Genomic DNA, 26,277 nt, shown 5'->3' with positions numbered 1-26,277 from the left:
CTATAGTTAGTTTCTCATATGCTCTTTTTCTCCAACCAGATAAGGTCTTGGTGGCAGAGACACTGTTTTACTCACTCTTAAAATACCATCTAGCATTGTGACTTGAATGTAATAGACATGTAATAACTGTTTATTATAAAGGGCTCCGACAAGTATAGCTTGCAAAATAAACAGAATTGTTATGATTACTATTATTATTATAACTACTACTGCTGCATGTGACTTTATAGGATATAATTACATGGGTAGTAGAGTAGTAGAGTTGGGTGGGGTCAGAACAGAGGAGGACTAGAGCCTTATCCCAGTGATATCGATTGCGCGTTCAGTTCCAGGCCACAGCAATGAAGTGACACGTAACCTTGCTTTCAATAAAAAAAAATTTAAAAAAAGGCAAAGCAACATCTGTGGAGTGCAATAAAGCAAAGCACATAAAATGAGGAATGCCTGTATTTACACAAATTCTGGCGTCATGTTTTCTTCTGTTTTCTCTCTGCATTATCCCCTTACATGAAAATGCACTAATTACTAGTAGATGCATGTGTTTTTCTACCTTTTAACTGGGTGAGATGAGAAATAATTGATTATTATGGGGTCTGTAAAAAGCCTTTTGATCCTCCTGTGTTGTTACCATTTGGTAAATGAGTTTTATGGAAATAATTAGGTTCTTGTCTAAATTTCAACTAGAACTTGGAGAGTTGTTTATGTATTCATCTATTCTTTAAAAACCTATTTCCATGTTTCTTTGTTATGTGCTAAACACTGTGCTAGACACTGCACAATGGCAGTGGGATGTCACAATATTCAAGTCTATTATGTGTGGATAAACAGGAATGTCCATTAAGATGCCAAAAAAAAAAAAAAAAAAGCAAACACTGTAGTCTGGGCTGAATCCACATGAAAACACAGTCAGGGACCTTTGATCTCAGTTTAACACATTCGGTGACTTTCTCTTGCAGTAACTGGATCTATCAACTTGAATGAATGTGATGCTCATATTAAGGTATGTCCACTGCACTGATTGAAAATGCACATTTCAAACATGGCACTTACTCCGAGAGGAATTGTACTCTAAGACGATGATATAAGGAAAGGAGTGGTTGGACCACTAGAAACTCCTGTGGATTGTCATTTTCATGATTTAACTTGGGCAAGTAACCTAACCTTGTTAGGTCATCTATAAAATTGGGATAATAAATAATCAGCTGTTCCTAGGTTTCCTTGGATAATTCAATTTACAAATTCAAGAAGAAACTATGCTCCTTTTGCAATTCTGTGGCTGCATCAATTGGATGTCCATAGATCATTAGAGATGGATGTGAAAACTACAAGTCAAAATAAGTTTACTTTCTCTCTTAAAAGAACACGTGGCATATGGATGTTTCTCATCAGCTTATGGTGTTTCAAACATATCTGTAAAGCATAACGTTTTTAATGAGACATGTAGATATTTTTCATATCTGCTTTGTAAACCTCTGAAATCACCTTGTGTATTTCATTTAAAATGAAAAAAATTAAAATCAAGCAACTACGTGTGAAATTTCTTTCAAAACACAAAGCCTACACATTTGCATCAAAATAAAAAAAATCAAGTCTGCTTAATTAAAACCTTGACACTATCAACCTCTTTTAATTATGTACGTGTTAAAGATACTGGCATCCTGGGGACACCAACTTAAAACCAGTATGCATTTTTCGTGTCTCTGGTGTGTATACATGTGTAATTCACAGAAGGGGTAAAAAGAGGAAGGAAAGAAATGATTTAAAATTTCTCTAGACACAAGTCACTTCACACTTTTAAAACAGGAAGAGGGCACATTTCTATTTGCAGAATAGAAATTTAGGCCAGAATGTTTTATCTCTCTTTTAGGTCTAAATTTCAATGAATGCATTCTTTTTAAGAAACAAAGACTTTTATAAGTGTTACTTAGAAAACACAGTTCTAAAGCTTGACAACTGGTTGTTTGGATGTATTCTATAGACCATATGGGGTGAATGGGGGAGGAACCGGCTGTTTATTCCTCTCCTCTAGAGTGTATACCTTTTGCACTACAGCGACTGCTTTTCTTTACATGTTAATTCTTGTTGTCTTCACTAGCCTGTGCCTATTCCCAATTTCCTTTCTAATGTGGAACTCAGCAGCTCTTTGTTCTCATTGTGTCTGTCGTCTCCCTTTCTTTGTGTTGCAGGGATACTGCTACCCGCATCTGCCACTGAGCATGCGGAAAAAAAATCCTTCAATAGATTCTTTACTTAGGACTTTTCAGTAGTCTTACTCCACTTCTCCAGGTTTTAGTAATAACCACAATATCCAGAAGATAAACCGAAACTTGGAAAGGTGATGGGTGATACAGGTGGTTTGGTGGTGGTATAGCCAGCTGGAAGGAAGGTTCTGGGTAATTATACACACACATTTATCTAATTTATTGAAGCTCTCACCAAGCAAGTTAAGTACAGAACACCCACTTCACACAGAAGCTAGAGAGAGAGTTTGACAACGGAGAAGACACAAGTGTTTCTGAGCAGGTAGGCACAGAGCCACATCTAAGACCAACTAATACAATGTGTTTGTGTTCCAGAGCCATGTGGTACATTGTCACAAAGATCGGTCTGTAAAGTCCCTGAGTCAGCCCTTCACAAGATATCAGAGGATGAGAACCAGTGTGTGGACTTTCCTCAGAATAAAATCTATGACTTCTGTCTGATTGTATTAGACCTTTAAAATGCTAAGTCAACATTGATTGAAGAAAACTGGAGTCAATTCTCCTGCGTTTAAAGCCTCTCCTTCCTCGTCTTAAAGCAGGTTTGCGGATGTTTTCCACAAGATGTAAGAAACAGGTGAGTTAGGGGTAGAGTTCTGAGGTTTTCTGTTTTTCTTTCTGTCCCCCAGCAAGTCTGACCTTAATAGCGTGTAAATTACTGAACAGGTGGAGCGCTACCCAATTTTACTCATGGGTCTCGCATAATGACTTTCATCTGTTTTACTCACTGCTTGCATGGCCAAGTCTTACAAAGGTGTCAGGCGCAGAGTGGGTGCTGTTTTTTGTTTAATGAATATATGAATATATATGGTATGGAAAAACGATCGTTTTATCAGGGCAAACATTGGTGGTAATAGAATAGTTCAAATTCGACTATTTTTGAATAAACTGAAGTGAACATTTGTCTCTTCAGCAGTTGGCCACTCTCCCTCTCCTAGTGAGGGGATCTCTTCTTTCTCCTCGGCCTCCCCTCTCCCACCATTTTGCTTTTGTATCCACCCGTTAGTGGATTGACAGCATCGTTTCAAAGCCTTTCTCTTCCCTGCATTTACTTTTCGGTTCTTAGAGCAACATTCCCTTGCCTTTTGATTTTCTACGGGTTTCATTAGCTAGTGGCTAGCAGATCATGTCGCTAAGCCTAACAGTGTTTTTGGAAGGTAGCAAAACAGAGGGCGCAAGGTGCATGCCTCTAAGGGCTCGCACCTGCAGCAGCGCATTCTTTGGGACCCCGCCCCCGGCTCTGGGAGGCTCGCACTGCGCCCTCCTCCCAGGGGCGGGAGGATGTGCCTCTGGCGGGAAAGTTTCGTCCAGGTCCAATCAGACACCTGGGATTAGGTAGCCTGGGCGGAGCAGAGGCCCCGCCCCTTTGAGGCCTCGCACCCCAGGCCGGTCCTCCACTAGGCCCCGCCCACCGGTGCCCGCGCCCCACCCCACCCTGGGGCCGCGACTAAAACCCGGAGCCGCGCGGGCGCCCAGGGGACTGGAGAGACGCTCTGAGCATGTGCAAAGCAGCTCGGCGGCGGCTGCCTCGGCCCGGGGCTGGGGCCCGGTGCTGATGCGAGCATCCGACTAAGCTGCAACCTCAGCCCCAGCGCGGTCGGCCCTCCCGGCCGGGGAAGCAGGGAAGGAGCCGTAGCCTCCCCGCGGCCGGAGGAGCCGGCACGACGGTGCGCAACCGCCCGCAGCCGCGGCGCCCACGGGGCCCAGGATGATGGCGGAGCAGGTGAAATGCGCCTCGGCGGGGGGCGGCTCCGGAGCGGGCTCCGGGCCGGTGGTGAACGCGGAGCTGGAGGTGAAGAAGCTGCAGGAGCTGGTGCGCAAGCTGGAGAAGCAGAACGAGCAGCTGCGGAGCCGGGCGGCCAGCGCGGCCGCCGCCCCGCACCTGCTGCTGCTGCCGCCGCCGCAGCCCGCCGCGCCGCCTCCCGCCGGGGCCTGCAGCCCGTTGGGTCCCCGGAGCCCCCCGGCCACCACCGCCGCCGCCTCGGGGGGCCTGGGGCTCGGGCTGGCGCTGGGTGCCGGTGGCGGCGGCAGTGGGAGCGGCGGCACCAGCCCCGCTTTCCCGGGGACCTACTGTCTGCCCAGCCCCGCGCCCTCCCTGCTCTGCAGCCTGGCGCAGCCCCCCGAGGCGTCCTTCGTCTACTTCAAGCCGGCCGCGGGCTTCTTCGGCGCGGGCGGCAGCGGGCCGGAGCCGGGGGGCGCCGGGACGCCTCCGGGGGTACCCCCTGCGCCGCCCTCACCGCCCCCCACGCTGCTGGACGAGGTGGAGCCACTGGACCTGGAGAGCCTGGCAGCCTGGCGGACCGAGGACGACTACACCTGGTATTGCCGAGCTCCGCTCCCTGCCCCAGGACCCTGGCCTCCGAGGCCCCGGAAGGCGGGGAGGGCGTGGGCTGCAAGAGGGGGGCGGGCGGGCTCGCCGGGGCCCCCGGACGTGGTGGCCTGGCAGGTGCCAAGTTGGGCGCTGAAAGGAGGCTTAACTTGAGGGCGAAAACCTGCTTCCTTCCACGAGCTCCCGCCATGCAGAAGGGGATGAACTGGTCCCTCCATCTCCTGCTGATTTTGGGTCCCAAGCTCCTCGTTCGTGTTCATTGAAAAACCCATGCTATTTTGTCCTTTTGTTACTCGGGCTTGCTCCTTTTCCCAGTCTTTTTTTTCGGTAGTGACGGGGGATGGGGAGGGGTTGGCCTCAGCCTGTGACTGTTTCTGTTCTTTCTTCCCACACGAAGGCTGGATGGGGTTCTCGGGTGGTCCCTCCTCCCGTGGCTACCAGGCTGCTTAGCGATGAAGCTCTCCTCACAGAGTGCTGCTGCACTCAGCTGTGCAGCCCTGTGTCCATTTCCTGCGTTTTCATTGGCAGCTCCTCATTTCAGAGACTGACTTAGTTTTTTTTAAAAGGTGGCAATCCATCATGTTGTAAAAAATGGGGGCTTTATCAGGGAATGGAGTGGGCAACTTGAAGACACTTTATTGCCTAGCAACCAAGGGACTTTCTTTAATTTTTAAAATTAAACTGTTGAAGAAAAGTGAGATTAGAGGAACTTATTTTTTTTATTTTTCAGAAACTTTCAGTTATCAAAAAATGTGAGGCTGGCAGAATTTATTTTTCAGTTGAAATCTGGTTAGCTCTTTCTGCTTTCCATCAGTGAGCCACTTCGGAGGGGTTCTAATTCTTGTATTGTTTATTTTTCATGCAACTTGCTCACGGAGTAATACTAATATGCTTTCTTCAGTCACTAGAGGTGGGGTACGGTCAGGTGAGTAGAAGCTTCCGAGAGGGTGGGACTTAGGTTCATGCCAGGGAACATGAACAGCGCTCTCCCCACACAGCAGTGGCCTGAAGAAGAGCTGCAATCCCTCTTTTATCTTGGTTTTTAAAATCTAAGACCCTTCCTACTTTTGCAAGCCGGGCTTTCCTGGCTTTCTTTGTTTTCCTATTGCATGATTGCACAGAAGGGACTTGGAAATGGAGAACCTTACTGGTTTCCTTTTGGGGACTGTGTTGTTCCTTTTCCCTTACTCTGACGTGAGAACCCTGTAAAATGCGTTCACTAATTGGTTTGCCTCGGAGAACCAAAATGCATGGAGCATATTCATATGTAGGGCTTTCATCCTCCTTGTCAATACTTTACTCTTTGGTGGTAGCTCCAAGCTGTAAAAATCAAGACAACTTGCTACTTTCTGGAACTTTAAGCCATTCTTTTTAGAAGCTGCACCTTTATTTTTGTGGAACCCAAGTGTATTGTAAGCTCAGTTTCAGCCTGAATATGGTACTGGAAAATGCTCTGTTGGTGGTTCTTAGGTTATCACTAACTATAAGACCTTATGCCACTCTCATATTATTTTGGGTTGATTTAGTCTCCATTTGACCTTTTCTGAAGATATGTACCTAAGTCATGGAAGGGAACTTGTTTGTATTTTTTGATGGGGATTAATTATGTGCCTTAGAATATTAGCATTTAAAAATTATTATGCTATTACTATTTTATAAGTATATTAGATTGGTGATAGTATGTACATAACTAATATGCTTTTAATATTTTCTCTTTTGAATGGATTTCTACCATAATTATCATCCAACTATTGCTAGTACTTGATATCTAGACTTTCCTTTTGTAGTTTATTTTTAATCAAAATAGCATTGAAATAACTTTTTAAAAAATCACCTACTTAGTTGGATTAGCCTAGCAGCACTTTAGATGGTTTGAAGCAGATTTAAATTGTAGCAGTTTCTACTAATTTACTCCTCCAGTATATAGGTGAATAGGTAAATCTTGCCTTGACACTACAAATGTTTTTACAGACAAATGGCATAGTATTTATAGAGTACTCTATCTTCTTCAAAACAAACCTAGGAATAGAATCCCAGGTGGAAAAACAGGGAGGGGTCATTAATCTTAGTGGGATGGATGTAAACATTTTTTAAGGTCACCTGATTTACAGGAAACTTTCTATCATAGCATTTATGCATTGAGATATTTTTGTATTGCAATATTTGGGCCTTTTGATGAATAAATAATTGCCAGGGTTTAACCCATTTGTTAATGCTTGCAAAGCTCTCTAAAGTTCTGTCATCACTGCAAACTGTCCCTGTTTTGTGGTCTCGACTTAGGTTTTTTTTCCAAATGATTACTTAACCTATATGTATTTTCTATCTATAACAAAACAACACAAAATTTTAATGTTAGAAGAACGATGTGTTTTGCTTTTCATTTTGATGAAAAGATTTGAAACAAAACAGTTGTCTTATTTCTTCAAATATTTATCTCAGTTGAATTTAAATATTTAATTTTGCCATAATATCATCTAGTTATCTTAGCACAGTGCTGCTAGAATGAAATGTCTCAGAAAATTAAAGTTGACTGTAGTTCCAGAACCTTAATTCTTAAGTCCAGTTATTATAGTCCCATACCATAGTGTCAGCTCCCTTATTTCACTGTTAAGGAACTGAAGTTCTTAAATGAAATGACTTATGTAAGCTCCTCCAGTTATGTACTGAAAGAATTAAGACCACAATCCAGATTGTTTTCACAAATTCAGAAGTGTTTAAACCATTGAGAATTTCCCTCAGCTTTGATGTGACCCATTAGTGGGCTATAAAGTCAGTTTAGTGGATTGTCAGCATTTTTTTTTAAATGAAGTGCAGTAGAATATAAAATCAGAGTGCATTATATCTTACAATACAAACTTGTCTTGGGTAAACTTATTTTAGTTTTACATGTGTGCGACCTGGGTTGAAATAGTAAATGTATTTGTGCATTATGGTCAGAGTTAGAAAAACTCCCCATTTCTACTGTTTGAAAGCAAAATGAACTTGGAGAAAACAGGTAGGAAAGCAGAGCTCTCTCAAGATAGTGTAGCACTGGGGAAAGTCAGTTCTTGCACACCTCAACCAGGAAGGTAAGTCTATATTCAGAAAATGCCAAAATAAAAACATGCTGGCTACTACATGCTATGTAGTCATAAAACGGGGCCGTTATTTTAGTGGAGTGGTAATCAGCAGAATATTGAGACTTGTGTAAAGGGATTTTAACCTTGTCCAACTGGAAAGGACAGGAGGAAAGTTCATAATTCTAGAAGGAAAAAATGTTATGTATACAAAGTGAAGAAAATTTAATGAATGAATATTCATCTTCCATGTATAACACCAAGACCTCAGACAGCTGGCTAAAATCCTTGCCAATTTTTCATCAAAGCTGTTGAACACCTTGTACTATACATATGGCACGGCTAAATTAGACCACCTAAACTGTTGTTTTTTTTCCATAATTGATTTTCAGTGAAAAGACCAGAGGGTGCTTCACTTTCTGACAATGCTAATTGAAAACAGCAGTGTTTCCTAGGAGCCAAAAGGAGTTGACTGAAATATGTGCTGATGTGTCTTTGAAATGAGTAACTTCGAAATACTTCAGGGAGACACTGAAATAGAAGTTTAGACTTAACTGTGGATGGAGAGGAGAGAGTCTGCTATAGGACAGTTCAGTAACTAAAATTTAGATGTTATATATCCTTTTATAGCTTAGTGTGGTAGTACCTTTCTTTTGCAATGGCTGATCAGTTTGACCGTATCCAGGTGCTTGTTAATTGAACACTGTTTAATTTGACTAGGGATTGATTGATTTTGCTTATTAGTGCTGATGTTTTAGCTTTCCTTAAAACTTGTGATTGAAGTCTCTTAGAGTTACTTTGAAAATTGCTACATATTACTTTTTAGAGACAGGTGTGTGTGATATAATATAGATATAGGTATATCTATATCAATCTATAGATTGATAGATATAGGTAGATCGTTAAATAGATATTGCTTTTATATTGTCTGGAGAAGGATGACTTTAGAACTAAAACATTTACTTCAGAATAATAAAGATTTTTTTCTGGGCAGTAGTAGTATTTTATTTGAAGCATTATGATGGGCTTTGTGTTACTTCTGACCTCCCAGTGTTAGCGCATGAATTAAGTCTAGGGTCATATATGGAAAAGAAGATAGTTTATGAGAAGGATCAATTTCTAGTCATGTGCTTTTGGAAGTTATTGAAGTAAAGTTAGAGAAAACCAGAGTGGGACATTTCAAATATTCTTGCCAGACTCAATTAATACCATTAATTAAACAATAGAAGTTGAAAGAGTAGTTTCAACTAGGAGGTATGTTGTATTAATGATGGCAAAATAGGATATTGAAAATGTTGCTGGAATTGTAATGACAATGAATAAGGCAATTTTTAAAATGACTTTTTAGAAGATTAGACTAGTGAGGAGAAATTCAGGTTTTTCTTTATTTATCCAATTATAGAGACATATTGTACTCAAGGAGTTTGTAGCTACAGCATCTCTGTCTTTTTTCTTCTTTATTTGAATTCAACTGTAGTCCTTAGCTATAGAAAGAGTAGGCTTGAGGCTATCTGGGCTACATTATTTGGAGACTAACTCTGAAAATAACCACTTGTCTTAATACCATATATTTACATAGTACTTCAAAAGTTTTATCAATGTAATACAATAAATAGGATGTACGCAGTTCAGAACTCACCTATAGCAAGGCTCATTACAGAAAGCAGCAGTCCTCTACTCATTCCTGTCTTCGAGTCCTTCACACGGGCATCACTTTATACTCTTCTACCTGTTTCTTTTGTTCTTTACTTCTCAAGTCTTTATACAACATGAACTTAGACATCTGTAGACTTGTTTTGGAAGGAGCTCTCTTTCCCTTACCCCCAAACCGCCATATCTCCTTTCCCTTCTCATGTTTTTTATAATTTTTGTATTAAATCATTATAATGCCTGTATTGTGATTATAACTGTTATTAGCTGAACCCTGTTAATTGTATCTTACATTTATTGTCTCTAATCCCTTTGTTCCTCCAAGAGTTAATAATGGTCTCTCTTTTTTCCTCCTCACTTTCTTTAACCTATTATTGTTATTTATCCAAATACTACTGGAGCCATTAAATTCCTCAGTAAGCCCAAACACATATGATAATCTTTTAAACCTGTCTTTAAAAATGTAGGCGGTTTGGCTCAGTGGATAGAATGTCGGTCTGTGGAGTGAAAGGTCCCAGGTTTGATTCCAGTCAAGGGCACATGCCCAGGCTGTGGGCTCGATCCCCAGTAAGGGGGGTACAGGAGGCAGCCGATCAATGATTCTCTTATCATTGATGTTTCTATCTCTCTCTCCCTCTCCTTTCCCCTCTGAAATCAATAAAAATATATTTTAAAAAATGTATTTTGTAGTGCCATTCCTTCTGGAACTCTTAAGCCCATTGCTCCAGTCTTTACTGTTTGCTCCTTAGGCTGGGTGCCCAGTATTATTGTCATGCAAATTCCTTAGGTTTCATTCCTGTATAGGATCTCCTATTTCTTAAATTATTTTCCTATTTCATTTTTTCTTGCAGGTGGGGCACAGCCTCCATTAGCTTTCTGAGAAAGGGCACATGTATGAAAAGTACACTTTGAAATCCCGCATATTTGAAAATGTCTTTATTCTCTTCTCGTACAAGATTCATAATTGGGCTGCGTATAAAAGACTAAAAGTCAATCGTTTTCCCCTCATGTGTGAAGGCATTGTTCCATTTTGTTCTAATTTTTATTATTTTCTAGATACTGAAGTGCACTGTGGTTTGGATATATAATCTTACCTGACCTTTTTTCCCCCAGCTTTCTTTATCCCTAGTATTCTATAATATCACATTGTACCTTGGTATGGGCCTCTTTACTCATTTATTGTACTGGACATTTGTGGTACTTTCACTGTAACTCAATGGCCTACCTTTAGCCCTCAGAAATTTTCGCTTCTTTCCCCCCATAACCTTCTGTGTGTGTGTGTGTGTGTGTGTATGTATGTATGTATGTATGTATGTGTATGTGTGTGCGCGCACGTGTTTTAGAACTTGTAATCAGGTCTGGGTCCACCTGGTGCAGCTATTTAATTTTATCTCCATTGTAAATCTGTGTCTTTGTTTTGCTTCTGGGAGACTTCTTCAACTTGCCTTTCCAAACTGACTTACTGAATATAATAGTTTCATTTTCCAAGAATGAAGAAACTATTTCTCTTTAATATCCTGTTTTTGTTTTATGAATGCAACATTTTCTCTCAGATGATCCTATATGATAAAAGCCTAATATGCTAAGTGTCCGGTCGTCCGTTCAACCAATCAAAGCATAATATGCTAATGCTATGCTAAGGCTGCGCAACCGCTCCCTATGATGTGCACTGACCACCAGGGGATAGACGCTCCAACTGGTAGCGAGACAGGCAGGATATGCCCTGAAACCCTCCCTCGGTCCCTCCTCAGCCTTGATCATGCACTGGTGGGGTCCCTTGGCCTGGCCTGCACCCTCTCACAATCCGGAACCCCTCAGGGGATGTCAGAGAGCTAGTTTTGGCCTGATCTGCTCATTGCAGGATCTTCCCCCTGGTGGTAAGTGCACTCCCACAGGGGGAGCGCTGCTCAGCCAGAAGCCAGGCTCATTGGTTTTCTGTTCATACCCAAAGGAGGTGTTGAAATTGATCTAAAATTCTGCAGGGGTGGAGCTTTTTGACTGGTATACTTTACTAAGTGATTGGGTGGGTAGCAGTTCAAGTTTCAGTATCTTTGAGTCTTCTCGTGGGCTTTTCTATTTTTCGAGACATAAACCTTCCATACTCCTGGAAGTTATAAGTAAGGCAGTCAGGTCTAGGGATGTAAAGGGTTCTAACTCTCATTTAGATACTCCACTTCAGGAAGGTTCTGCATCCCTCCTTAAACTAAATTTGATGTGCCTGATGTCAGAGCTTCTCTGGCTCAGCCTATCCACATAGTAAGCCTCTGGTCTTAGGTTGTGATGGAGAAGCGGAGGTGGGCCTGGCTGTTATTGGGTAGAGTAGGGGCTCTTGGGTTCCAGTTGTTCCTTATGCAGACTTTCAACTGAATTCCCTGCTTTCAGTCACATGATCTATGTGCTATGAACTTCAGGGTGGGAGTCAGACAAATAGCATGGGTGGAAATAGAGTATGAACGACAGCAATTTCCATAAATAAATATGGCAGAGTGAGTCACATAGTAATCAAATGTGCCTGTGGAAAGTGAGCATTGCTTTTGAATTTGCTGTGAGGCTGTGTGGTGAAACGAAAGAACTATATTACATAGGCTCTGAGAGATGAAGGAAACCTTCCTGTGGAGTTCCCCTACAAGCAAAAACACACACACACACACACACACACACACAAACAAAAACACACACCCCCAAAAAAAAACCCCACAAAAAAAAAAAAAAACCTCTACCAAAAAAAAATGGTGTGAGTATCTGAAGTTCTGAGGCAAGCTGGTTGATGGAAGCTTCCTAGTAGCAGAAGATAGGAGCTTTTGCCCCTCGTGATTCTAGAGGTAATGGGCAGAAAGTGCTTCAGAGAGTAGCTTCACATGGCAGCTGAGAAGGATTTGAGAAGAAGCAAAGGTTCAGACAGTGACATGATTTGTAGGTTTATTAAGCAGTGAGGATGTTTTATTAACTGAAAGCCTAAAGATAAGGAAGTTTCTCACTTGACTAATTTAGTGGCTCATTTATGTCAGGGCTGTGGCACCTGCTCCTCTCTGACTCACCTGTGTGGTAGATGGCTACTTGAGTCTCAAGTCTCAAGAATATTGAGGGACAGTTCCTATCTCATGACTTTTATTTTAAAAGCTTAATTAAGGGGGGGAAATGTAAACTGCATATATTTAAAATGCACTATTTGATAGGTTTCGATATGTAGTCCACCCATAAACTGTCACCACAATCAAAAAGTGGCTATGCCCCACACCAAGTTTCTTTGTGGCCTTTTGTATTCCCTCTCTCCTGATCCTGCTCACTTCTCCAACCCAGGCAACCAGTGATCTGTGTTCTTTCAGTCTGGATTGGTTTGCATTTCCTATACTGTTAGAGGCATGAAATCATATAGTATGTACTCTTTTTCATTTATTTGTGTTCATTTGGCTTTTCACAATCAAAATAATTATTTTTAAATTCATCTGTGTTGTTCCTTGAATCAAAATATATAGTTCATTCCTTTTCATCGTGAGAGCTATTCAATTGTATGGACATAACGGTTTATCTAGTTATCTTTTTTTTAATATATTGTATTGATTTCAGAGAGGGAGTGGGAGAGAGAAATAGAAACATCAGTGATATGAGAGAATTGTTGATTGGCTGCCTCTTGCATACGCCCTACTGAGGGTCGAGCCCACAACCTGGGCATGTGCCCTTGACCAGAATCGAACCTAGGACCCTTCAGTACCCAGGCCGACTCTTTATCCACTGAGACAAACCGGATAGGGCATCTGTTCATCTTTTAATGAACAGTTGGGTTGTTTTCAGTTTTTGGCTATTACAAGCAAGTCTTTGTTATGGACACATGCATTCATGTCTTTATAGGCTAAATACTTAGTGACGATTGAATGGCTGAAATGGAGAGTAGGGGTATGTTAACTTTTTAAGAAGCTGCCATAATCTTTTCCAAAGTGGTTGTGCCATTTTACATTTCTACCAGCAGTGTATCAGTTTCAGTTGCTCCACATCATCAGTATTTGCTGTGACTGGTCTTATTCATTTTAGCCATCTGATGGATGTTTGCATTTGCAACAACCTCATTGTTGTTCTAGTTTGCATTTCCCTAATGACAAGCATATTTTCTATTTGCCGTTTGCCATCCATAGATTTTCTTTGGTGAAATGTTTGCTCAAATCTTCTGTCCATTTTTAAAAATTGGGTTGCTTATATATAGTCTACATACAAGTTTTTTTAATCAGATATATGATTTGTAAATATTTTCTTCCACTCTATGGTTCATCATTTGTTTTTTTTAAAAATATATTTTATTGATTTTTCACAGAGAGGAAGAGAGAGGGATAGAGAGCCAGAAACATCGATGAGAGAGAAACATCGATCAGCTGCCTCCTGCACGCCCCCCACTGGGGATGTGCCCACAACCAAGATACATGCCCCTGACCGGAATCAAACCCAGGACCCCGGAGTCCGCAGGCCGACGCTCTATCCACTGAGCCAAACCGGTTCTGGCCATTTGTTCTTTTAACAGTGTCTTTTCAAAGAGCAAAGTTTTTTTTTATTTTTTATTTATTTTTATTTTTATTTTTTTTATTGCTTAAAGCATTACAAAGGGTATTACATATGTGTCCTTTTTTCCCCCCCACCCTTGACAAGCCCCTGCCCTCCCTTACCCCCCAGTGTCTTATGTCCATTAGTTATGGTTATATGGATGCATACAAGTCCTTCGGTTGATCTCAAAGAGCAAAGTTTTAACTTGGAAGTTTAATTGATAATTTTTTCTTTTACGGATTATGCTTTCGGTATAAGAATTTATATCTAAGATTAAATATTTGCCAACCCAAGGATACAAAGACTTTAACCTGTGTTTTCTTCTAAAAATTTTGTATTTTCAGGTTTTACATTTTTGTCTGTCATCTGTTTTGTGTTAACTTTGGATATTGTGGGAAGTGTCAATCAAAGTTTATTTTTGCATATGGATATCCATTTGTTCCAGCAGCATTTGTTCAAAAGATGATCTTTTCTGCATGGAATTGTCTTTGTAATTTGCCAAGAATCATCATTCCACCTATGTGTAGCTCTGTTTCTGGACCATATCTTTTTGTCCATTGATCTATTTATCTTCATGCCACATTGAAACTGTCTTCATTACTATAGCTTTGTAATGAGTCTCAGTCAGCAGTAGCTGTCTAACTTTGTTATTTTATAAAGGTTATTTTAGCTATTCTGGGATCTTTGCATTTCCAGGTGAATTATAGAGTCAGCTGTTACATTCTTGCAAAAAGCCTTCTGAGATTTTGATTGGGATTTTGTGTTAATAGATAGCTCAATTAAGAATAATTGACATCTTAATATTTAATCTTCTGACCCATAAATATTTTATTGATTTTTAGTGGGAGAGGAAGGGAGGGAGACAGAGAGACAGAGAGAAATAGATGTGAAAGTGAAACATTCATCTTGTACATTGCCTCTTGTACAACCCCCACTGGGGTTTGAGCCCAAAACTCAGGCATGTGCCCTGACCGGGAATCGAACCAGTAACCTTTTGGTGCATGGGCCGATGCCTAACCAACTGAGCCACACTGGCCAGGCCCTGACCCATAACTATTGTCTCTCCATTTATTTATAGTATCTTTAATTTATCTCAGAGTATTTTGTAGCTTTCAGTGTATAGGTCTTGGCATCCTTTGTCAGATTTATCCTTAGGCATTGTGTGTGTGTGTGTGTGTGGTTTTATGGTAGTGTAGTGGAAAGTGAAATTCCAAAAATACTGATTGTTGCTACTACTATATAGAAATACAATGAACTTTTATACATTGATCTGGTGGTATCCTACAGTTTTGTTAGAAAACTCCCTTATTAGTTCTAGTACCTTTTGTGTGGATTCCTCAGATTTTTTAAATATAGATAATCATGTCATCTGTGAGTAGACAGTTTTACTTCTTTCTTTCCAGTGTAACTGTTTTTATTTATTGTCTGATTGCACTGGCTAGAACCTCCAGCCCTCGTCTTATTCTAATATTAGGGGAAAAGCATTCATGGTGCTTCACCATTACAGATGCTGTTTTTGTACATGTGTTTAATGTGATCAAGGATGTTTCCTTCTATTCCTAACTTGCTGAGAGCTTTTGTCAGAAATGGATGCATTATGCTTTAGTCTTTGAGATTATTATATGGTTTTTCTATTTTAGTGCATATGATAAGTTACATTTATGTTTGACTGGGAAGCCAACCTTTCATTCCTGAGATAAACCCTACTTGGTAATGGTGAAGTATGCCTTTTATATATGGTTGAACTCAATTTGCTAAACTATTTAGAATTTTTGCTTCTATGTTCATGAGGGATATTGATCTTTAATTTCCTTCATTATAAGGTCTGAGTCTGGTTTCAGTATCAGTAACACTGATGTCATAAGATGTGTTAGGATGTGTTTCTCTTTTTTTTTGTCGAGTTTGTCAAGAATTGGTATTCTTTTCTATGTATTAGATAGAAATCAGTGGTGAAAACTTCTGGGTCTGGACTTTTCTTTGTGGGTAGGTTTTTGTAATTTTCTATCCTTTTAGCCTGCGTGTTTATATTTAAAGTGTAAATGTTGTAGGCAGCATGTAATTGGGTCGTTTGTGACCCCTTTGAAAATGAGGAGAATATTGTCCACATACCCATCAGAATATTTCCCCTTAGTTTTTATTGGTTAGGATTGTGTCCAGGGCTTGTGCCTAAACCAGTCACTGGGCAAACAGGAACAATGGGATTACTATGATTGGCTTAGCACAGTGCATCCATCCTCAGTGTGTCTCCAGACAGCTGTATCAGTATCCCCTGGGAACTGGTTCCAGGGGTGGGCAAACTTTTTGACTCGAGGGCCACAATGGGTTCTTAAACTGGACCGGAGGGCCAGAACAAAAGCATGGATGGAGTGTTTGTGTGAACTAATATAAATTCAAAGTAAACATCATTACATAAAAGGGTACGGTCTTTTTTTTTTTTAGTTTTCATTTCAAACGGGCCAGATCCGGCCCGTAGGCCGTAGTTTGCCCACGGCTGGCGTTAGACATTCCGGAGTTCTTAGACCCCATCCCCAAACCTACTGAATCGGGTAGACTTGCCTGCAATCAGGTGTTAACAATTTTTGTTTCAACAAGCCCTCTAAGACAGTGGTCCTCAACCTTGGCATTACATTAGAATCACTTGGGAATCTTTTTAAAATCCTGATTTCTGGGCCTCATCCTCCGGAAATTCTGTTTCTTTGTTACTAATGTTGTGGCCCCACCCCATAACAAAGAAACAGAATTTCTGGAGAATGAGGCCCAGAAATCAGGATTTAAAAAGGATTCCCAGGTGGTTCTAATGTGCAGCCAAGGTTGAGAACCACTGCTCTAAGAGATTTCAGTGCACCAAAGATTGAGAACAACTGGCCTAGACTAACCTTTTCTGGGGGTCTAGACACCTACCTAGTACTAGCAGTTCAGGAGTCCTTTAGCAGGGGAGGGTGAATGGGATGGATTTACATAGGTAGGTGATAATCTTATCCCAGTAGACCGCGGTGGGACCCAGGATTATAAATTTTAATTAATCAATATACTCTTGATGAAGGCAGGATTATCCACATTCTCAGGGAATGATGATATATTAGGGTTATTATTAAATAGATTAAAACAGATATTTTAGAATCTTCATTTGCAATAGGAGTTAGCAGATTGTATCCTACTGGTACATTGGGCCTGCTGCCTGGTTTATATGGCTGGTCAGCTAAATTTTTACATTATTATTTTTTTATACTGCCTACAAGAAACTCACTTTATTCCTTCTTTTATTTAAATTTTTAATTGTTGACACTATTGCAGATGTCTCTCATCCCTCTCCCCTCCTTTGCCTATCTCTATCCAGCCCCTGCCCCTTTCCCCTCCTTTGAACCTCACCACACTGTTGTCTCTGTCCATGGGCTATGCATATGTGTTCTTTAGCTAATTCCTTCACCTTTCTTGATCCAGTCTCCCTCACCTTCCTCCCCTCTGATATTTGCCAGTCTATTCCATGTATCCATGCCTCTGATTCTATATTGTTCATCAGTTTATTTTGTTTGTTAGAGTCCATATATTAGTGAGATCATATGGTATTTGTCTTTCTCTGGCTGGCTTATTTCGCTTAGCATAATAATCTCCAGGTCCATCCAGGTTGTCTTAAAGGGTAAGAGTTCCTTCTTTTTTATAGCAGCCTAGTTGGTCCATTGTGTAAATGTACCACTGATTTTTAAAATATGTATTTTAAAATATGTTTTTATTGATTTCAGAGAGAGGATGGAGAGGGAGAGGGATAGAAAATCAATGAAGAGAGAGAATTATTGATCGGCTGTCCCCTACACACCCCCTACTGGGGATGGGGCCTGAAACCCAGGCACGTGTCCTGATCAGGAATCAAACCATTACCTCCTGGTTCATTGGTCAACACTCAAACACTAAGCCACTGATGGGCACTTAAGCAGTTTCCAGATCTTGACCATTGTAAATAATGCTGCTATGAACATAGGGGTGCATATATTCTTTCTGACTGGTATTTCAGGATTCTTAGGATAAATAGTCAGAAGTGGGATTGCTGGGTAAAAAGGCAGTTCCATTTTTTATTTTTTGAGGAAACTCCACACTGTTTTCCATAATGGCTACACCAACCTACATTCCCACCAACAGTGCACGAGGGTTCCCTTTTCTCCACATCCTCGTCAGCACTTGTTTGTTACATTACTAAATGGTTGAAAAAAATCAAAAGAATCCTATTTCATGACATCTGAAAATCCGCTTTTAATGTGTATAGGTAAAGTTTATAGGAACTTATTCATTTGCATATCACCTATGATGTTTTTGGACTGTAATAGTAGAGTCGAGTGGTTGTGACAGAGCCTGGCCTACAAAGCCTAAATACTTACTAGCTGGCCCTTTACAGAAAAAGTTTGCCCATCCCTGACTTAAAAGAATAATTTACCAATGAACAGTATATTCCCCAACCATCTTGGATAACTGATAAAAATTACTCTAGTAGGTGGGAGTCCTGACTATAAACAGTAAAAAGAGTGAATAATGAAGTGTGATTTCAAGAAAGTGCACTCATTAGAATTATGGTAACTTTGAAGGAGTATTACTTTAATGAGATCTGTAATTAGAAGCAGCTTTATAAGGTCAATTATTAGTGATTATAATTTTCTTTCTTTTTTTATTTAACTACTGGTTAATCCTCAAGATAAATCTTTTTATATAACACTATCACTGAAATTCTAAAATTTATCTTAGCACAGTATATCAATGAGAGGAAATCTTTGTTTTAACTTATAGTGCCTCTTTGTTATTTTGAGTCCTACCCATTATTCTGTAACTAGAAGCCTGGTGCATGAAATTTGTGCACTTGGTGGTGGGGTCCTCAGTCCGGTCTGTGCCCTCTCGCAGTCTGGGAGCCCTCGGGGGATATCCCACTGACGTTTTCGGCCCGCTCTGCGGGCCTAAGCTGTCAGTCGGACATCCTTAGCACTGCCGTGGAGGCTTCTGCCACTGCCGCTGTGCTCGCCTGCTGTGAGCTCAGGCTCAAGGCTTTTGGCTGAGCAGTGCTCCCCTGTGGGAGTGCACTGACCACCAGGGGGCAGCTTCTGCATTGAGCACCTTCCCCCTGGTGGGCAGTGCGCGTCATAGCAACCAGTCGTTCTGCTGTTTGGTCAATTTGCATATTAACCTTTTATTATATAGGATGGTATAGATGCTAGAAGTGAACTCTTCCTAAAATATACATTCGGAAGCTGTTTGTTTGGCTTTAATAAGAAAGAAGCACTTACCAAATTTAGAATAGACTTTGACTAGAGCAATATCTGATTATTTGAAGGTTGAGAGCATGAATAAACAACTGACATTCACTTATAAAAAGCACATAAGATTTGCTTTGTTTGCTATGTCATGCTTACATACATTAGCTCAAGTTCATGTAAGATTCTGTTGCCAAGAAAGAGATGAAAATGTTTCTTTCTAGAAAAGTGAGGTAGTCAGATCATCCTGGTATCTGTTCAAGGTTAGTTCAATAACAAAAGCCTCCAATCTCTGACTTGTAGATATATTTTCACAGTTTTTGGAGTCCGTCCCACCAAACTGCATCCCCATTCTACTTGGGGATGTTTGTCTGTTAAAAAGTAGTTTTGGTATTTAAACTAATCAAATGTGAGTTCTGTTTTGGTAGAAATTGTTAATAAATACGTGTTATTTTTCTCTAGAAGACAGGTAATCTCTATATACCTATATAATACCTATAATGTAGATTTCTCTTTTTAAGGTTATACGTTGGGTCTTCAAAGACATTCTCATCATCAGAAAAATCCCTGAGCCCTTTGCAGTGGTGTAGACACGTCCTAGATAATCCGACTCCGGAGATGGAAGCAGCAAGGCGCTCCCTGTGCCATAGACTGGAGCAAGGTAATTGCAAACCGATACATTCTTTACATTCTCAGACTCTCGCCACTGTCAACTCTGTTTTTGCTGATTTTGGAATAGATACTTAAATGGAAAAGCCTTGCCCTGAGGTGTGGCTGTTGCATGCACTTCACTTCACATGTATTACACATCAGGGGTTCTTAATATAGAACATATTTAGTTATTAATATAGAACATATTTAGTTTTTAATATAGAACATATTTAGTTTCGTGCTTATTTTTTATCCAGATTTCTAGCTTGTATTAGTTTGTATTGTACAGTAGGAATACATTTTTTTTTCTTTCTGTTTGCAAATATACTATAACTAAAACGGGTCAGTCTTAAATTCTCTGGGGATAGTAACAAGGTTGTGTGGCTGAATTCCAAGATAGAAAACTGAAGATTCATTGGATGTGAGTACTGACCATTTTAAGTTCCTTAACTGTTTAGTTGGTTGTATAACTGGAAGTACTAACCTTCATAAATAGGAAAATAATCTTGTATTATATGTAGCATTAATTAACTTATGGAGCCCAACACAAGTTTAAATTTAAAAAAATTAGGATTGTTATAAAAAGAAAAATGGCAAAAGAAATGAGTAATACTCAGCTCCTTTGATTAAGTAGACTACTTAATTAAAGCTGTGATTATTTAGGCTTTTGATTGTCTCTTAACTTCTCAGTATCTGATTCATTATCTAGGAACAATATTTCTATCCCATGGACTACCTGCCTCCAATTGTCAACTTGAGTTTGAAATGCAGATTTCTGCCTGGCCAGCATGGGTCAGTGGTTGAGCATCCACCTGTGAACCAGGAGAACACAGTTTGATTCCTGGTCAGGGCACATACTCAGGCTGCCAGCTTGATCCCCAGTGTGGAGTGTGCAAGGCAGTCAGTCAATGATTTTCTCTCATCATTGGTGTTTTCTAGCTCTCTTTCCTTCTCCCTTCCTCTCTGAAATCAATTAAAAGGAAAGAAAATAGAGATTCCTGCCTCTTCCAGACTAAACAATCAGTGTAGCTGGGAGTAGCGCCAAGGGAATTGGCATCCACAAGCTCACAAGTGTGGCTCTTATGGGCACTGCAGTTTGAGAACAGTGCCTATGAAGCTCTTCAGGGATAATGAATGATTATAAAAATATTTGGACGTGATAAGACAAAGTATAATAGGTAACATTTCTTGAGCTCTTAATTCTGTGATAGAACATTAAGTTTTTCATATCCCTTATTTTATTCAGTCCCACCCCACTCAACTGCGGTTGGTACTATCCTCACTTTTAGAGGTGAGAAAAGTGAAGTTTAGAGAAATTTGGGGGATTATGAGGCCAGAGTGATACCCTGGGGGCAGAGATAAGAGCCTGGGTGTCCCCAGTGCCGAAGACTGTCCTTAACCAGTATTCTCAACTGTGTTTTTTGTTTGTTTGTTTTTTGGCACAGTCATTAGTAAATTTCAGTCTGTTTTAAATATTTGGAGAAGATCAAATTTAAAAAGCATGTTTTATTAACATTTTAAAGTGAAATAAGTTATTTAGTAATAGAAAGTTGAAGAGTGGAATAGGAACACAGGAGTATTGGGGTTAAAACTTTGGCAACAGATGCTTATCTAAGAGAGCAGCTCTCAGAGTCAGAAGACTAATCTTGATTCTGTTCCCTTTTACCTGCATGACCCTAAGCCACCATTTAATCCCTCTGGATATTTCCCTTTCAAGGTTGTTTAGCTCATCCCTAAATTTCTTTATCCTTGATTCAAGGACTTTTTAGATGTACATTTTTTAAATACATGAATGTGTCTTAACTTTATTTAAAATAAAATTTAGAACTAGAGTTCTTTAGCTCAGGGGCCACAGACTTTTCTGAAAGGGACCGGATAGTAATAGGTTAGGCTTTGCAGCCCCACAATCCTTGCCATCACTAGAAAGCAGCCATAGATGCAGACATTAATGAACACGGCTGTGTTCCAATAAATCTTTACCTTCTGACATTGAGATTTGAATTTCATGTGATTTTTTTTTTCATGTGTCACAAAATCATATTTTTATTTTTTTAAAGCATTAAAAAGTGTTAAAATCATTCTTAACTGGTGGGTATTAAACAGGCAGATTGGATTTGGGCCCTTCAGACCATTTGCATATAGGGTACATTGACATATACTCTTTTTTTTTTTTTTCCAATAGGGGAGAGGCTTTTGTTAAATTTGATGTAAATAATCCTGATTGCTGGGGGCTTTTGAGAATTTAGACTAAGTGCCTGATTATCTGATTTTCCACTCATTGACTAGGGGCTAAAGCAGAATTGTGAGGTCATGGGGAAATGAACTGAAAGCTGGAGTTTTATTTATGATGTTATTTATTTAAATTTTCTGTAATAGAAGTTAAGCAGAGAGCTAGCATTTCAAAACCAAATGCTTTTGTTCCAAAGATCCATAATCCCAATATGAGATAAGAAGTAACCCCATAGAACAGGTAATCATTGGTTGAATTTCTATTTTTGAAACTTATATTTTATAAAGCATTCTGTCTGTAGTTTAGAAATATTAGTCTTATGGGTAATTTAAGAAAAATAGCAAATTCCTACCCCATCCTCCCATTCCGTTTTATTACCTAGATATAATTACTTAACAAAAGCTATTTGGCCCTGGCCAGTGTTGCTCACTGGTTAGAGCATAAGCCTGTGCACTGGAGGGTTGAAGGTTCAATGCCTGGTCAAGAGCACCTACCTCTCTTGGGTTGCAAGTATCAGTTGGGGTGGGTGTGGGACGCAACCAATCAATGTCTCTCTCACATCTCTCTCTCTCTCTTCCTTTCTTCCTCTCTTCCTCCCCCACTTCCCCACCTTCCACTCTCTCTCTGAAATGCAATGGGGGAAACAATCTTCCAGTTAGAATTAACAATAAAAGCTATTTGTTTTTATTTTGTTGTTTGCCTCTCTTTATAAATTCCATGCCTATATGGCTATTGCTTGAGTTGTAAATTTTAAACATTATCCATTGGCTTTCTGCTTTGGTGGTGAAGGTTTAATATTTTTTACCAATTCCCCCCTTCTCCCCCCCCCAATATGGTACTTTTTTTTTTTTTTTAACATATCCTCCCATGTAGCTTTTTACTAATTTTAGGATGCATCAATTGATTATGATAGAAATAGTCACATCTAAGCCACACAATATTTTATCATTATGTTTCTTTTCTCATCTAACTTTCTGTTTTTCCTAAAGTTAACTGTAAAAAGACACTTACTTGATTTTTTTGGTCTTTGTCATTAATTTATCCCCAGACTCTCCAAATGAGCCATCCTTTGTACAGTTGGACATATAAAGCCAAGTTTGTTTGTTTATTTATTTATTTATTAAATATATTTAGTGATTTTAGAGAGGAAGGGAGAGAGAGATAGAAACATCAATAATGAGAGCGAATCATTGATTGGCTGCCTCCTGCATGTCCCCTACTGGGGATCAAGCCTGCAACCCAAGCATGTGCTCTTGGCCGGAACCGAACCTGGGACCCTTCAGTCCGCAGGCCGATGCTCTATCCATTGAGCCAAACCAACTAGGGCAAAGCCAATTTAAAAAAAAAACACACAACTATTCCTCCTGGTAGTGTCCTCTGTTCTCTTACTCCAGACTGAACTGGCTCCCTGTGGCCCTGTGCACAGCTGTCACGGTGGGCCTTCCTTCTTCTCTCTTCAGTGCTGTATCACCTGTCTCCTTGCTGGAGAGAATTCCTTTTCCTTATATTCCATTTTAGTAAAATACATTCTCCTGTTGCTTTTTGGGGGAGTAGGAGAGACTAGAGGATCCATGGGAGAGCCTCATATGTCTGGAAGTGCCTTGGTTGTCCCCTCACTCTTACACTTGGCTGGTTTTTGGACTCGGTATGGAATTCTGTGGTTTCTCAGTAGAGAAACCTTTCCAACAGAGTTTAGAAGGCATTATTCCATTATATTTTAGCTTCAGGATTGCTTTTGAAGTCCTTTTCCTTTCTTGTTTCTGATTCTTGTGACCTTTCTATTTAAAATACACTAGGCTGCCGAAACCGGTTTGGCTCAGTGGATAGAGCGTCGGCCTGCGGACTGAAAGGTCCTAGGTTCGATTCTGGTCAAGGGCATGTACCTGGGTTGCGGGCACATCCCCCGTAGGGGGTGTGCAGGAGGCAGCTAATCGATGTTTCTCTCCCATCGATGTTTCTAACTCTCTATCCCTCTCCCTTCCTCTTTGTAAAAAATCAATAAAATATATTTTAAAAAAATACACTAGGTATTTTAGAATATTTTCTTTCTGGTATTTTGAAATTTCATTTTTGTGCTAGACAGTCAGTGTGTAATTCAACCTGGAAACTCAAGTTGGGCAAAATTTTAAGCATTACTTCTTTATAATTCTCCCCTCCCCTCCAGTTTTCTCTGTTCTTTCTTTCCAGATACTCCTTTTATCAAATCTCAAATCTCCTGGATTCCTGTTCCCATTTTTTATTTTTTTCTCTCTCTCTCTCTTTTTTTTTAATCGATTTTTTTTCCTACTTTCTTGGAGATTTTTTTAAAAAACCTCTTCTACACTCTTTGCTGCATATTTATTAAGTATCTTCTGTGTGTCAGGGACAATTGTAGGTAATGGGGATACAGCAGTGATCAAAACTGATGTTAAGTCCCTGTGCTCACTGAATTTTTTACCTTCTGGTGTGTACTGACTTTACACTTACTCCTCCTGTTTTTGTGTAAGATACTCTTATTTGTGTAATGTAACTTAAATATAGCAGCTTTCTGTTTCAGTTTACATAATAAAAGCCATCTTTGAGGAAAGCAGGGGAGGGAGCCCAAGGGTTTCAGTACTTTGCTATAGTCTTTGACACAGTTGTCCTGTTTTGGTTTCATCCTAGAATCCCTACCCTCTGTGGTACCTGGAACCTTCAATTCCAGAACCCTCCCAGGTCCTTGTTGGCTTATCCCCCACTGTGGGCCCTCAGAGCAGTGAGTGCTGAAACGCAAGTCTGTTACCTGATGTTCATCTGTTGTCTCACTTCTGAATGAAATGACTTGACTTAGCCTGATGGGGCCTCCGCCCCTATTGTCTTTCACCTGGGTTTAGAAGACTTTTAGTTTAGTTGCCATTCTAGTGTAGGTTTGTAAGAGAATAAATAACTCATATTTTGTCCTTCATATTGAAGAATTCTTACTGGCTTTCAATTTAGGGGGTCCTTTGCCAATGATAGCTAATTAACATATCACAAATTACAGTTTACTTAAATGTTATTAATAATTAGTATAAATATTCAATTGAAATAATGTGAACATTCTATATTTTAGAAGTTTCAAGTAACTCTAATGAAGCGTTGTTTTTTTTATTTAGGCTTAATTTCTCTCTTGAACAGTCAGCATTTTCAGGGAACAAATATTATTGAGCATTTTCTTTGGGACCAGGACTCTTCATTTGAGTATAAATTGCTCAAGGACAAGGTCACACCAGGTAGAAGGGAACCTGGCCTATCCTATAGGCTGTTGCTAAAATAAATGAATTTTTATTTCTTTCTGAACCCAATGTCACAATGACTACTGTTACGATTTCAGTTTGGGTTTTGAATATTTTAAGATGGGGTGGAGTCTTTGCACCACTTTCCATACTAGCCATCTCTTTCTTCCAAAAGAAAGTCTGGCGTCACTTGAAGTATCAGCTTGTGGCATTGTTTTCCCACTCACCCGCATGTTTAATTTTAAATAATCAGTTTTTACTTATTTTACTGCATTTTGTTGCAAAATGATCAGTAGTTGTATACATTCCTATGAATTTAAAGACTATTTGGTAAAACCGTCCACTGCCATGACAAGGAGCAATTAGGGATTAGATTTGAAGAAAGGGTAAACTCATCCTTTTAGTCTCTGGCTGGCTCTCTCTCTCTCTCTCTCTCTTTCTCTTTCCTTTAAATCCTCACCTGAGGACATGCCTAGAGAGGCAGAGAGAGAGAGAGGCAGGGAGAGAAACATGGATGTGAGAGAGGAACATTGATTGGTTGCCTTCTGTCTATGCCCCAACTGGGGATCGAACCTGCAACCCAGGTATATGCCCTGACTGTAAATTGAATGGGCAACCTCCTGGTGCCCATGACGATGCTCAACCAACTGGACCACTTTGGCTGGGCTCTGTCTCTCTTTATACACACTCACTCTTTTACCAAGGGATGGGTAAATCTTTTTTAATATTAGCCTGGGGCTTCAGATAAGATGCTGCTTCTTAGCATATATTTTAAATCAGGGGTCCTCAAACTACAGCCCATGGGCCACATGCAAATACAAATATTGTATTTGTTCCCGTTTTGTTTTTTTACTTCAAAATAAGATATGTGTAGTGTGCATAGGAATTTGTTCATAGTTTTTTTTTTTTAAACTATAGTCCGGCCCTCCAAAGGTCTAAGGGACAGTGAACTGGCCCCCTGTTTAAAAAGTTTGAGGACCCCTGTTTTAGATATTTGCCCCTGATTTTAGGGGGAGAAAATTACTCATAAATTAAAGCTCAATTCCCTGTAGAACATGTGTAGAGGGGCCATAGCTAGGAGGAGCCATAGTGTATCTAGTGGGTGGACC

General features: G+C 40.1%; 1 protein-coding gene across 2 annotated transcripts in view; it reads left to right on the top strand.

Moving 5' to 3' along the window:
- Window positions 1-3,794: 3,794 nt before the first annotated feature.
- SLAIN1 (SLAIN motif family member 1) overlaps window positions 3,795-26,277 on the top strand; it is a 56,025-nt gene continuing 33,542 nt past the window's right edge. For both annotated transcript variants that reach the window (XM_070407443.1, XM_070407442.1), the window contains exons 1-2: window positions 3,795-4,577; window positions 19,576-19,715. In XM_070407443.1, coding sequence (XP_070263544.1) covers window positions 3,967-4,577; window positions 19,576-19,715 — 751 coding nt within the window. In that variant the 5' untranslated portion in view covers window positions 3,795-3,966. The remainder of the gene's footprint in view (window positions 4,578-19,575; window positions 19,716-26,277) is intronic.

This window comes from Myotis yumanensis, unplaced genomic scaffold, assembly GCF_028538775.1.
Source record: "Myotis yumanensis isolate MYYU_CA2020_CCGP unplaced genomic scaffold, mMyoYum1.0.hap1 SCAF_3, whole genome shotgun sequence".
In the NCBI taxonomy this organism is placed as follows: domain Eukaryota; kingdom Metazoa; phylum Chordata; class Mammalia; order Chiroptera; family Vespertilionidae; genus Myotis; species Myotis yumanensis.
This window is presented reverse-complemented; position numbering and strand designations above follow the sequence as displayed.